At 37.7% G+C, this 13634-nt stretch overlaps 1 protein-coding gene across 2 annotated transcripts in view; it reads left to right on the top strand.

The window, feature by feature from the left end:
- C3H2orf76 (chromosome 3 C2orf76 homolog) overlaps nt 1-13634 on the top strand; it is a 132167-nt gene that overhangs the window by 29794 nt on the left and 88739 nt on the right. For both annotated transcript variants that reach the window (XM_068968966.1, XM_068968967.1), the window contains exons 2-3: nt 7461-7530; nt 8853-8997. In XM_068968966.1, the coding sequence (XP_068825067.1) occupies nt 8865-8997 (133 nt within the window). In that variant the 5' untranslated portion in view covers nt 7461-7530; nt 8853-8864. The remainder of the gene's footprint in view (nt 1-7460; nt 7531-8852; nt 8998-13634) is intronic.

Here is a 13634-nt window from a genome sequence, read left to right as displayed (position 1 = left end):
TGTGACCTGCTTCTAGTGCCTCTTGACTGCTGAGTGATACTTTCTGAATTTATCAATAGTTGGTATCCTTCAACGCATATCAGTAATATAACTAAGTTTCTGACCTTCTCTGTCCTTTCTAGTATTTGCTAAGTTCTGTTTTGTTTGCTTTTGCTCAGTAAGCTCTTTTTTCTTAAAGGAAATAGAAATACCTTAGTTTTAAAAATAACTTTTTGTTGATGTATACCACATTCCTCAGAAAAGTGAAAATGTAAGTATACAGAGAAATTAGCCTAATTTCAAAACATATACTCATTCTTAAAACATCAAGCAATATTAAAGATTTATAAAGCAAGTAGCAATCTGTTGGATTTCTACCATTCATAGCTGCTGTGAACATTTTAGTCAATGCTGCTCTGAACCTGTCTCTGATCTTATGCAGACACCATGCACCCATGGTTTTCTAAATTTATTTTTTCATTCACCAATATTTCATACCCATCTTTTAAAGTTAATATCTGTGGATTCATTTCACCCTTTAATGGCTACAAGGGATTTCATTTTATGACATGACATAATTTACTTCATTAATGAACTCAATGGATTTAATTGATGAATTCAGTTACTTCATTGAATTCTAATTTTTATAAACTATTAGAAGCACATCAGTGGAAAAAACCTTCCTAAAATGTACATTTTTGTACATTTATCTTTTCTTAAAATAATTTTATTATTAAAAAATTTCAAGCATCTAAAAACTGTGTAGTATGATAAGGTCCCATATACATTCAGCTTCAGCAGTTACTAGTGTTCTTTTCAGTCTACACATCCATAATTGTTTTTCCTCTGTCAAGAGTATTTGAAAGCAAGTACCAGTCATAGTATCATTTTACCTATATATGTCAGTCTTTTAAGTTAGACTAACAAGCATAATAATATTAAATAAACAGAATTGATATTGATTCCTAATATCTTCTAGTATTATGCAGATTAAGATCCATGCATGATCTAAACATTAGTTGACATATCTCTTTTAAGTCTCTTAGTTTACAACCTTCCTCCCCTCTGTGTATTGCATGCTAATTATTTTGTGTCATTTAACTTGTTCTTGCAGACACTGTCATAACCCTTAAGCTGGGAGTTAGATCCAGAGGCTTAATTCATTTGTTAAGTTGGATTCATTTGTTAAGTTTGATTGCTAAGTTTAGCCCTTGAAGTATCCATTCTAAAGTTTCCCATCAATCTTTTACCTAATGGTTTTGTCACCCCTTTCTGATCACTGCCTACTTTCATTACTTCATTAGGGTTTCCAAAATGATGGGCTTTAGCAACTTTTATTTTGAGATAATTGCAGAGTCACATGCAGTTATAAGAAATAATACCAGTGATCCTTTCTGCCCCTCATCCAGTTTTCCCCAAGGGTGACATCCTGCTTCAAGGTGGTCTTAGATCAACCACATCTAGGGAATTGATGTTGATACAATCCATGGGCCATATTCACGTTTCACTGGTTTTACAACCTCTTCTGTAGGCATGTGTGCACGTGCATGTGTATTTGGTTTTAGGCAATTTTATCACGTGTAGATAAGTGTGGATAACACCACGGTCAAGAATTAGAAACTTCCCATCACAAGGATCTCTTTTTACGCTTTTACAGCCAGAGCCACCTCCTTCCCTCCTTGCCAACCCCAGGGACACTAATTATTCTCCGTTTCTATACTTTTGTCATTACAAGAATGGCATACAGGACTCCCCTAGTTGTCTAATGGTTAAGAATCCATCTTCTGATGCAGAGGGCATGGATTTGATCCCTGGTCCGGGAAGATTTCACATGCCATAGGGCAACTAAGCCCATGTGCCCTACCGCCCATGCTCTGCAACAAGAGACACCACTGCAGTGAGTAGCTGTGCACTGCTACGAGAGAGTAGCCCCTGCTTGCCACAGCTAGGGAAGGCCCATGCGCAGCAGTGAAGACCCAGAACAGCCGGAAATAAACACACAAGTAAAAGTCTGCTGTTAAAAAAGAATGATGTATAATGGAACTACGCAGTATGTGACCTTCTGAGATTGATTTTTTCTTTTTCAATTTAATTCCCTTAAGAGCTATCAAAATTGTTATCTGTATCAGTAGTTTTTTCTTTTTTATTCCCCAGTGGTTCATGATATGGATATACCACACTTGGTTTAACCACTCACATGTTGAAGGATGTTTGGGTTGTTTCCAGTTTTGGGGTATTAAACATGGATATACTATGAGCATTTATAGATAGTTTTTTTGTGTGTGAACATAAGTTTTCATTTCTCTGGCATAAATGCTCAAGAGTGCATTTGCTAGGTCTATGGTAAGCATGTGTTTAGTTTTGTAAGAGATTATCATATTCTTTTCTAGAGTGGCTGTACCATTTTGCATTTCCATCAGTAGTGAGTGAAAGATTAGTTTCTCTATACCCTCACCAGTATTTGGTGTTATCATTGTTTTTATTTTAGCCATTTTGATATTTATGTAAATCATAATTTTTAAATTCTGTCATTCCTTCAGTGCTTTTTAGCTATCATTCTTCTTTAAAGAAGAAACTTTCCATCAGCTATTTGGTAATCTTGAAATACAAACTGTATAAGAATCTGATTATTTTTCTCATTTTCAATGCCCCGTTCCCTACCTTGGTAAGCCAGTTTTCAGGAAAACAAATAAGTGCCCCTTTAGCTTCCCAAGTGACTAATCGACTTAAAAAAATATCATTATAAACTCATGGATTTTTAAATATTTGATGTGATTGTCTTCTCCGGATAAATTAGTAGAAGGAAAATTGTCATGTCAAAAGGTAGGCAAATTTAAAATTTTGATATCGGTTATCTCACTCCTGGATGGCATCACTGACTCGATGGATGTGAGTCTGAGTGAACTCCAGGAGTTGGTGATGGACAGGGAGGCCTGACGTGCTGCGATTCATGGGGTCGCAAAGAGTCGGACATGACTGAGTGACTGAACTGAACTGAACTGAACTGATCTCCACTCCCCTCCAGAAAGTCTATCACTTAATGTTCTTGGCAAGAGTATGTAAACTATTTACTCTTCTATATCCTTGCCAACACTGGTGTGACCAGTTTTTAATTTAAATATATTTTACCAATCTGTGGCTAACCAGTGTCTTACTATTTCTATTTTTCAGTTCTACAGTTACCAGTAATATTGACTTAAAAATTTAGCCTATTGCTCATTGATTACCTTTATCCATGTTATCAAGACATTTGTCTTTTCTTATAATTTTTTTTTTTTTTTTGCTATATCTGTCAACCTTTTCCTTGGTGGTCTCTGATTTTTATTTGCTTAGAAAGGTCTTTTCTACCTTTAGCTTATAAAAGTTTATACCCATTTTTTGATGCCTTCCTGTGATTTTACAGTTTAAATATTTGTTCTACGTATAGTTTATTTTGTATAAGATATGAAGTAAGGATCCAGAATTACCTTTTTCTAAATGTCTGACCAGTTTTCCTAATGCCGTTGATTAGGGTGTCTTTTCCTCACAAATGTGAAATGCCATTTTTATACTAAATTCTTGCATCTTGAGTCTTTTCTGAGTTTTCTCTTCTCTTCTACTGATTTGTCAGTCTCCAGTGTCACATAATTTATGGTGCTGCTGGTCTCTCTCTTTTTTTTTTTTTTTCTTTTATGACTTTAAAGTTCACAAGCATGTTCTTCTAGATTAGAAATACTTGTTTTAAATCCAGACCACCCTGTTATATTTTGATGGGGACTTTATTTAATTTATAGATTAATTTAGGGAGAATTATTTCTTTACAACTCTGAGCTTTCATAGTTAAGAAAATGGTCTATCATTTCATTTATTCACACATTTTTTCTTGTTTCTGAATATGTTTTGTTAATTTACCTCTAAATTATTGCTTTTGGTTTCTCTGTCCCTTCATTTGAAGGATACCTTTTAAACTTGATCAGATTCATTTTTTAAAAGTAGGTCAAACCTTCTGGGAAAACATCACATTTATAATTTGTAATACTTGCATTCCAAGCTGTCTCTTCAGTATGTCTGGCTCCCTAAACTAACAACCTATATTTCCCACAGTCCTTGAGACAAATTAAATAATGGCCTCATTCTAATAGTAGCTAATATGGCTTAGTTACTGAGTATAAATTACTACAAATTTCTGATGAAGATGACAATACATTGTTAATCAAATTAGACAGTAACGCACATTTGGAGTTTTAAATTGGAAACTTCAGCTATTTCAGTACAGCATATGGGGCAGCTTTTTTTAAAGTGGAAAAAACAAGCCTACAATTATAAAAGTTTCATAAGGCATACATGTGCTAGCTTGCTTGGCCTCTTTTGTTAGTCCATTTACATCATTTATTTCATTGCACCTGGGAATCTTGTATCTTTATTTGCTGCCTACATGAGCTGTCTTTATGCCCAAACCTGTTTAATCCCAAGTAGACCCTTGATAAAAGCAGCTACTATTTATTGAGATCCAACTATACGTTAGGGCTGAGAAGTAGAGTCAGTAATTAAGTTTGATCTGTCTAGCTCTGAACTCTTTAGGAATTTGGACTTCATTGTAGGGCTTCTGTCCATGTGTGTGTGTGAGTGTGTGTGTGTGTGTGTGTGTGTGTGTGTGTTTTGGAGAGCTTCTTTGTTGTTTTGGGGGCTAGGTGAGAGGAGGAAGAAATTGGTCATAATTTTCACAAACCTGTTAACACTGCCTCTAAAATATGGAGTCTTGTTTTCTTTCTTTTTAAAATTTATTTATGTATTTATTTGGTTGCTTTGGGTCCTAGTTGTAGCGTGCAGGATCTTCGTTGTGGTGGGGGCTCTCCAGTTGTGGCTTGCAGGCTCCAGAGTGCATGGGCTCAGTAATTGCAGCACTTAGTAGCTCCTCGGCATGTGGGATCTTAGTTCCCCCACCAGGGATCACACCTGAGTCCCCTGCATTGCAAGGGATTCTTGCAATGGATTCTTAATCACTAGACCACAGGGGAAGTTCCTAGAGTCTTTTATGCTATCCCTTTCTTGAGAGAGATTCTTTTTTAGGTATCTCAGTAAATTTTAAATTGTAATTTTGTAGATGTCTTGCTAAACTGCCATTATTTGGTAGATTTTAGGGTCAGAATTTTGGGGAAGCCCTGTAAAGCCAGATTTAATAACAAATAGTGTAACAGCTAATAATGGAATTTCCAAAAGATTTAATTTAAACTCTCAAGCCACAAAATAAGATTATATCCTTTATTTTAGAGGAAAAATGCTATTTTTAATTCAAGACCAATTAATTAAAACCATTTGTTTAATTATAAACAGTACACTATAATTACAGATTATTTTATGCATTAAAACAGCTTGAACCTTTGCTTTTCACACGTAATGTGCTGCATATTCTCTCAAACTTAGTGAAATATTTGTATAAGCATTTTGTGATTCAAAGAAACTTTCCAGATCAAATTAGTGTGGCTTCTTTGTGTATGTTATGAAATATTATGAAATATTCCAGACATGTTAAAAGGCTTAAAGAATGGTAGCTATACTGTCCATATACTTGACATCCTGCTTAAGATATAAAATGAAACCAGTATGATGGAAACACCTGTTTTACTTCTCCCTAATTGGATAATCCTTTCTTTGCTCCAAGAATCACCTCTTTTTCAACATAATGAAAACTTTGTTTTTGAATTTTGTGTAAATGATGTGTTATTCATGATTCAGATAATCATGATGATGTGATTACTAATCTAGAGCCAGGCATCTTGGAATGTGAAGTCAAGTGGGCCTTAGAAAGCATCACTATGAATAAAGCTAGTGGAGGTGATGGAATTCCAGTTGAGCTGTTTCAAATCCTGAAAGATGATGCTGTGAAAGTGCTGCACTCAATATACCAACAAATTTGGAAAACTCAGCAGTGGGCCACAGGACTGGGAAAGGTCAGTTTTCATTCCAATTCCAAAGAAAGGCAATGCCAAAGAATGCTCAAACTACCGCACAATTGCACTCATCTCACATGCTAGTAAAGTAATGCTCAAAATTCTCCAAGCCAGGCTTCAGCAATACGTGAACCGTGAACTCCCTGATAGTCAAGCTGGTTTTAGAAAAGACAGAGGAACCAGAGATAAAATTGCCAACATCCGCTGGATCATGGAAAAAGCAAGAGAGTTCCAGAAAAACATCTATTTCTGCTTTATTGACTATGCCAAAGCCTTTGACTGTGTGGATCACAATAAACTGTGGAAAATTCTGAGAGATGGGAATACCAGACCACCTGACCTGCCTCTTGAGAAACCTGTATACAGGTCAGGAAGCAACAGTTAGAACTGGACATGGAACAACAGACTGGTTCCAAATAGGAAAAGGAGTACATCAAGGCTGTATATTGTCACCCTGCTTATTTAACTTCTATGCAGAGTACATCATGAGAAACGCTGGACTGGAGGAAACACAGGCTGGAATCAAGATTGCCGGGAGAAATATCAATCACCTCAGATATGCACATGACACCACCCTTATGGCAGAAAGTGAAGAGGAGCTAAAAAGCCTCTTGATGAAAGTGAGTGGAGAGTGAAAAAGTTGGCTTAAAGCTCAACATTCAGAAAACAAAGATCATGGCATCCGGTCCCATCACTTCATGGGAAATAGATGGGGAAACAGTAGAAACAGTGTCAGACTTTATTTTTAGGGGCTCCAAAATCACTGCAGATGGTGACTGCAGCCATGAAATTAAAAGACGCTTACTCCTTGGAGGAAAAGTTATGACCAACCTAGATAGCATATTCAAAAGCAGAGACATTACTTTGCTGACTAAGGTCCGTCTAGTCAAGGCTATGGTTTTTCCTGTGGTCATGTGTGGATGTGAGAGTTGGACTGTGAAGAAGGCTGAGCGCAGAAGAATTGATGCATTTGAACTGTGGTGTTGGAGAAGACTCTTGAGAGTCCCTTGGACTGCAAGGAGATCCAACCAGTCCATTCTGAAGGAGATCAACCCAGGGATTTCTTTGGAAGGAATGATGCTAAAGCTGAAGCTCCAGTACCTTGGCCACCTCATGCGAAGAGTTGACTCATTGGAAAAGACTCTGATGCTGGGAGGGATTGGGGGCAGGAGGAGAAAGGGACGACAGAGGATGAGATGGCTGGATGGCATCATGGACTCGATGGACGTGAGTCTGAGTGAACTCCAGGAGATGGTGATGGACAGGGAGGCCTGGCGTGCTGCGATTCATGGGGTTGCAAAGAGTTGGACATGACTGAGCGACTGAACTGATGTGTTATTCTGATGCTTTTGTGACTTGCTTTTTTTGCATTCACCGTACTATTTCTGAGATTCCATCTGTGTTGATGTACATCGTTCAAGTTCATTCATTTTCACTGCTTGAAGTATTTTGTTGAATAAAAGTACCATAATTATTTATTCTCCTGCTGATGGACATTTAGTTGTTTCCAGTTTTTGCAATTAACAATGTAGTATTGATGTTCTTTTACAGTTCTCCTTGTGCACACATGTGAGAGATTCCCAAGAGCACCTACATGTGAATGACATTGCTGGATTGAAAGGTATATGAATCTTCAGCTTTACTAAATATTGCCCAATTGTCTCCAGAAGTAGAATCCATTTGGATGCCCACCTTAACTGATTAAACTCTCATTTTTCTGCACTCTTGCCAACAGTAGGTATTGTCAGGCTTTTTCATTTGTTAGTTTGATGAGTAATATATAGCTCATTGTTATTTTGAATTTCTCTGATTACTGGTGAGGTTGGACATCTTATTTTATTTTGTTAGCATTACAGGTATTTTTTTTTTAGTACTTGTGTATCATGGCTGAAAGTTATATGCAAAGTTGAAAGCATGAAGTAGTTGCTGCTAATTAGAAATGTACCATAATTTTATTTTTAAAACATTGGCAACTTTGGAGATTTTTTGGAGGAAATTATTTGGGGTGAATTTGTTTTTAATAGTATATTATATATTAGATCATGAAATTTAGAATTAAATTGGTGCTTGAATCCTGGCTCCATGTTTTATGACCTTGGGCATTTAGTACAATGAATTTTTCCTCATCTTAAAATAAGTGTCATTTGGTAATAAAGTATGGTTTGGTAATAGAATTAAATCTGATAACATTAACACTGGCATGTAGGACTATTACATAGTTTAGGGTGAAATAAACATATTCAAATTAAACAATAGTGTGGACAATGGGTGATAGTATGCATGCTAAGTTGCTTCAGTTGTGTCCAGCTCTTTGCAATCCTGTGGATTCTAGCCCGCCAGGTTGCTCTGTCCATGGCATTTTCTAGGTAAGGATACGAGAGTGGGTTACCATGCCCTCCTCCAAGGGATCTTCCCAACCCATGGATGGAACCCTGAGTCTCTTTCGTCTCTTACATTGTCAGGTGGATTTTTTATCACCAGCACCACCTGGGAAGCCTAGGTAATACTATGACGCATGATTAAATCAGTTCTGAAATCTGGCAGCATTTGTGAAATGAAAATGCAGCCTGATAGTTGATGCTAGTGTCAGTGAACTTCCTCTCAGGGCCAAATGAGATTGGTGGTGTAGCACACCAGAGCAGAAACGTGTGCAGCCCCACTTCTCCACATACACCCACACTCCTGAGTCGGTGTTCATCTTCTGTACCTTGTCAGTTTTCTACCTGTCAGAACATCAGGGACTGTGGTAAAGCTGTCCAGGATCACAGTGGGTAGGTGGGAGCGACCTTGACACCCTTTGGTTGTCCTGGAATCTGGTCTGGTTCTAGGAATTCTGTCGTTAACTGTGCAGCGTGGGAGAGATGGGCTGGGTGCCTGAGAGCTGATGGAGGAAATGCAGGCTGGTGGATAATTATGAGTTGATGTTATTATCCCTTGCCACAGGAATTTCTGCACATGGCTTCCGAAGATGTGACCATTACAGTTCGCCTCATTCGTTCATTTGAGCATCGCAATTTCAGACCTGTAGTATATCATGGAGTTCATTTGGACCAAACTGTGAAGGATTTTATAGTATTTCTAAAGCAAGGTATGAGATGTCTCAGCCACTTGGCTTTATTAGTGTTTCAAAAAAGAGTAGTTGAGTATTAGAGTGATAGTAACCTTTTAAAAGCACTTTGAAAGATACCAATCCGTGTTCTAAGCCAGGTGTGAGGCTTGCTCTTGCTCTGGGCCTTGGTATCAGCAGCAGTATCTCTCCAAGGCTTATTTAACAACATGTGTGCCTTCCTCAGGGATTGTCACTAGCATGTTAGACTTCTCCTTTTTTTTTTTTTAATTAAAAAACATTTAAGATCTACGATTCCTCATGACAAATGGCTTTATGTATTTGGAGGCTAGTTAACAAGAGAAGGTAGTGTTACCTGGCTGAGCACACAGAGGGCATCCTGGGGGGAGCATGACAGGAAGGTAGCAGGCCTCCATCTGTCCAGCCAGGAGATCACGAGAGCATCTGGTCGTTGTGGGCACAGAGTGATGACCAGCCTCACTGGTGTAGTGTAAGTCTTCATTTAGATAGGTCCTTGGTGGGTTTCTGTCCTCTGGTCTTAATTACAGAAGTGTTCCAGTCATCAACATTTGACGAAACATCTAGAATAAGCTTTCATTGCTTTAATTGAATGGCGATTTATATATGGTATAGTGTACAGATCTTAGTGCACATTTCTGTGAATTTTGGCAGATGTAGCACTTTATATCTAACTTGATTTTTTCAACTGACATAATTTGAGACAAAGAAGTTGCCAGAACTCCTGAAAGCTCTTCACACAAGTTCCCCAAATGTCACCATTTTGTTACATTTGTTTTTCTCTCTCCTCCTCCCCAGTTCCTTTCTTACTCTTCCACTTCATTTTTCTCTCTGAACCATTTAGAAGTATGTTGCAGACATTATTCCCTTTTACCTCTAAACATTTCAGGGTGTATTTTCCAAAAATAGGGAATTTGCTTATATAACTGTAGTTACAGTAATGAAAATCAGACTTAACATTGAAACAATGCTATCAACTATTTATAGACCTTACTGAGATTTTACCTGTCCCAGTAAGGTCTTTCTGAACAAAAGAAAATCTGAAGACATATGTTAGTTCAGTTTTTTAAATCTGAATTAATTTCTTTATCCAGGAGTCTTTTTTGTTGTTGTTGATTTTAATTATTTTTTTTGAAGGATAATTGCTTTACAGAATTTTGTTGTTTTCTGTCAAACCTCAACATGAATCAGCCGTAGCTATACATATATCCCCTCCCTTTTGAACCTCCCTCCCATCTCTCACCCCATCCCACCCTCTCTAGATTGATACAGAGCCCCTGTTTGAGTTTCCTGAGCCATACAGCAAATAGATGGTTAGCTATCTGTTTTACATATGGTAATATAAGTTTCCATGTTGCTCTTTCCACACATCTGATCCTCTCCTCCCCTCTCCCTATGTCCATAAGTCTGTTCTCTATGTCTGTTTCTCCATTGCCTGTAAATAAATTCTTCAGTACCATTTTTCTAGATTCCATATATATGCATTAGAATACAATATTTAACTTTCTTTTTCTGACTCACTTCAGTCTGTATAATAGGTTCTAGGTTCATCCACCTCATCAGAACTGACTTAAATGCACACCTCTTTATGGCTGAGTCATATTTCATTGTGGATATGTACCACACCTTCTTTATGCATTCATCTGTTGATGGACATCTAGGTTGCTTTCATGTTCTAGCTATTGTAAATAGTGCTACAGTGAACAACGGGATGCATGTGTCTTTTTCAATTTTGGTTTCCTCAGGATATATGCCTAGACGTGGGATTGCTGGGTCATAGGGTGGTTTTATTCCTAGTTTTTTAAGGAATCTCCATACCGTTTTCCATAGTGGCTCTATCAATTTACATTCCCATCAGCAATGCAAGAGCATTCCCTTTTCTCCATACCCACTCCAGCATTTATTGTTTGTAGACTTTTTGATGATGGCCATTCTGACTGGTGTGAGGTGATATCTCATTGTAGTTTTGATTTACATTTCTCTAATAATGAGTGATGTTGAGCATCTTTTCATGTGTTTGTTAGCCATCTGTATGTCTTCTTTGGAGAAATGTCTGTTTAGGTCTTTTCCCCACTTTTTGATTGGGTTGTTTGTTTTTCTGGCATTGAGTTTTGTGTGAGCTGCTTGTATATTTTGGAAATTAATCCTTTATCAGTTGTTTGATTTGTTATTACTTTCTCCCATTCTGAGGGTTGTCTTTTCACCTTGCTTATAGTTTCCTTTGCTGTGCAAAAGCTTTTAAGTTTAATCAGGTCCCACTTGTTTACTTTTGTTTTTATTTCCATTACTCTAGGAGGTGGGTCATAGAGGATCTTGCTTTGATTTATGTCATCGAGTGTTCTGCCTATGTTTTCCTCTTAGAGTTTTATAGTTTCTGGTCTTACATTTAGGTGTTTAATCCATTTTGAGTTTCTCTTTGTGGTGTTAGGAAGTGTTCTAATTTCATTCTTTTACATGCAGCTGTCCAGTTTTCTCAGCACCATTTATTGAAGAGGCTGTCTTTGCCCTATTGTATATTTGCCTCTTTTGTCAAAAATAATGTACCCATAGGTGCATGGGTTTATTTCTGGGCTTTCAATCTTGTTCCATTACTTATTCTATGAGGCCACCATCACCCTGATGCCAAAACCAGACAAAGAAAACACGCAAAAGGAAAATTATAGGCCAATATCACTGATGAACACAGATGCAAAAATCCTCAATGAAATTTTAGCAGATAGAATTCAGCAAGACATCAAAAAGCTCATACAGCATGATCAAGTTAGGTTTATTCCAGGAATGCAAGGATTCTTCAGTATATGCAAATCAATCAATGTGATACACCATATTAACAAATTGAAAGATAAAAACCATATGATCATCTCAATAGATGCAGAAAAAGCTTTTGACAAAATTCAGCACCTATTTATGACTAAAACTCTTCAAAAAATGGGCATAGAAGTACCCTGCCTCAACATACTAAAGACCATATATGATAAGCCTATAGCCAACATTATTCTCAATGGGGAAAAACTGAAAGCATTAACCCTAAGATCAGGAACAAGACAAGGTGTCCACTTTCACCATTATTATTCAACATAGTTCTGGAAGTGCTAGCTAGAGCAGTCATCGAAGAAAAAGAAATAAAAGGAATCCACATCAGAAAAGAAGTAGAGCTCTGTTTGCAGATAACATGATATTGTACATAGAAAACCCTAAAGATAGTATCAGAAAAATACTAGAGCTAGTCAGTGAATTTAGCAAAGTTGCAGGATACAAAATCAATACACAGAAATCACTTGCATTTCTATATACTAATGAAAGGTTGTTGTTGAATCACGATGCCGGGATTCTTGGCCCCCGGAGGAGAAGAATTCAATCCAGGGCCAGAGGTGAGGCTTGATTGCTCAGAGCTTTTGTGTAATAAAGTTTTATTAAAGTATAAAGGAGATAGGGAAAGCTTCTGACATAGGGCATCAGAAGGGGACAGAAAGAGTACCCGCTTGTTAGTGTTAGCAATGAAGTTATATACTCTCTAGTGAATCCAAAGAATGTCTGGAGGTTGTAAAGACCTCACCAGACCTACTCCCATAATTTACATTTTAAGATAAAAAAAGTTTGTCCTTTCTTCCTCCTTGAGAATTCCAGACCCCTCTCTCCTTGGGGACCCCTAGACTTTTTATCAACCTGCCTAGGAAATGACTCTGTCATTCCCCCCTTTTCTTTTAGGAGAATTATGTTGCCTAGGGAAAAGGGGCATTGTTCTCGTTCCATAACTGCTTTCGAGCTGAGAAGGGGCGTTGTCCCTAAATTGGCGAGGCAACATATTCTCCTAATCCTCATATTGAGGATATCTGATCCAGGGGCCCCAAATAGTAGTTGGAGGAAGGTAGAGCAGTAGGAGGAGTTTGAGCAACCATTTGTAACTTAAAAGCTTTCATGCGGCTAGAAACAAATCCAGTTATACAATACAGATGTAAGGCAACATAGTCGTTAAAACAAGTTAAAATTAAAAGTCACATTATGTCCATAGTTAAAATGCAACGTGTTGTACCAGTCCATTTTAGGGTTGGTAGATGTCATCAGATGAAGAAGAGGCATTGCATGTGATTGTTGTTGAAGGTATTCACAGACTTGGAGAAAGTCCTTTCCTTGAAGTGGAGATGTCCACCACGGGAAGCCTTCCACTGATGAAGAGAATCTTTATAACATCCTTAGCCTGTTCACTACCACAGAGAAAAGCCTCAATCCATCCAGTAAAAGTATCTACCCAAACTTGTAAGCAAGAATATCCATTAGCTTTTGGCATATGAGTAAAATCAATTTCCCAGTCCTCTCCAGGATACTTCCCACTTCGTTGTACAATATATAGCAGTTAAAAGTCTCTCGATCTCCCTGAAATGCTTAATAGGTTCTCCTGTTGCCATTTTAAACTGTCTTTCTTTCCATATTGCAGCATGAGCATGTAAAATCAAATAAGCATACTTAGAACCCGTGTAGATATTTACCTGCTGCCCTCTGCTTAACTCTAGAGCTCGGGTCAGAGCCACAAGCTCCGCTAACTGAGCACTGGTTCCCTGGGGGAGAGATTTTGCTTCCAAAACCTGTTCAGCAGTCACCACAGCATAACCTGCTTTACGCTTTCCATCCCGAACAAAAGA

This window comes from Capricornis sumatraensis, chromosome 3, assembly GCF_032405125.1.
Source record: "Capricornis sumatraensis isolate serow.1 chromosome 3, serow.2, whole genome shotgun sequence".
Lineage (NCBI taxonomy): Eukaryota > Metazoa > Chordata > Mammalia > Artiodactyla > Bovidae > Capricornis > Capricornis sumatraensis.
Note: the sequence above shows the minus strand (reverse complement) of the source record. Positions and strands in the feature narration are given on the sequence as shown.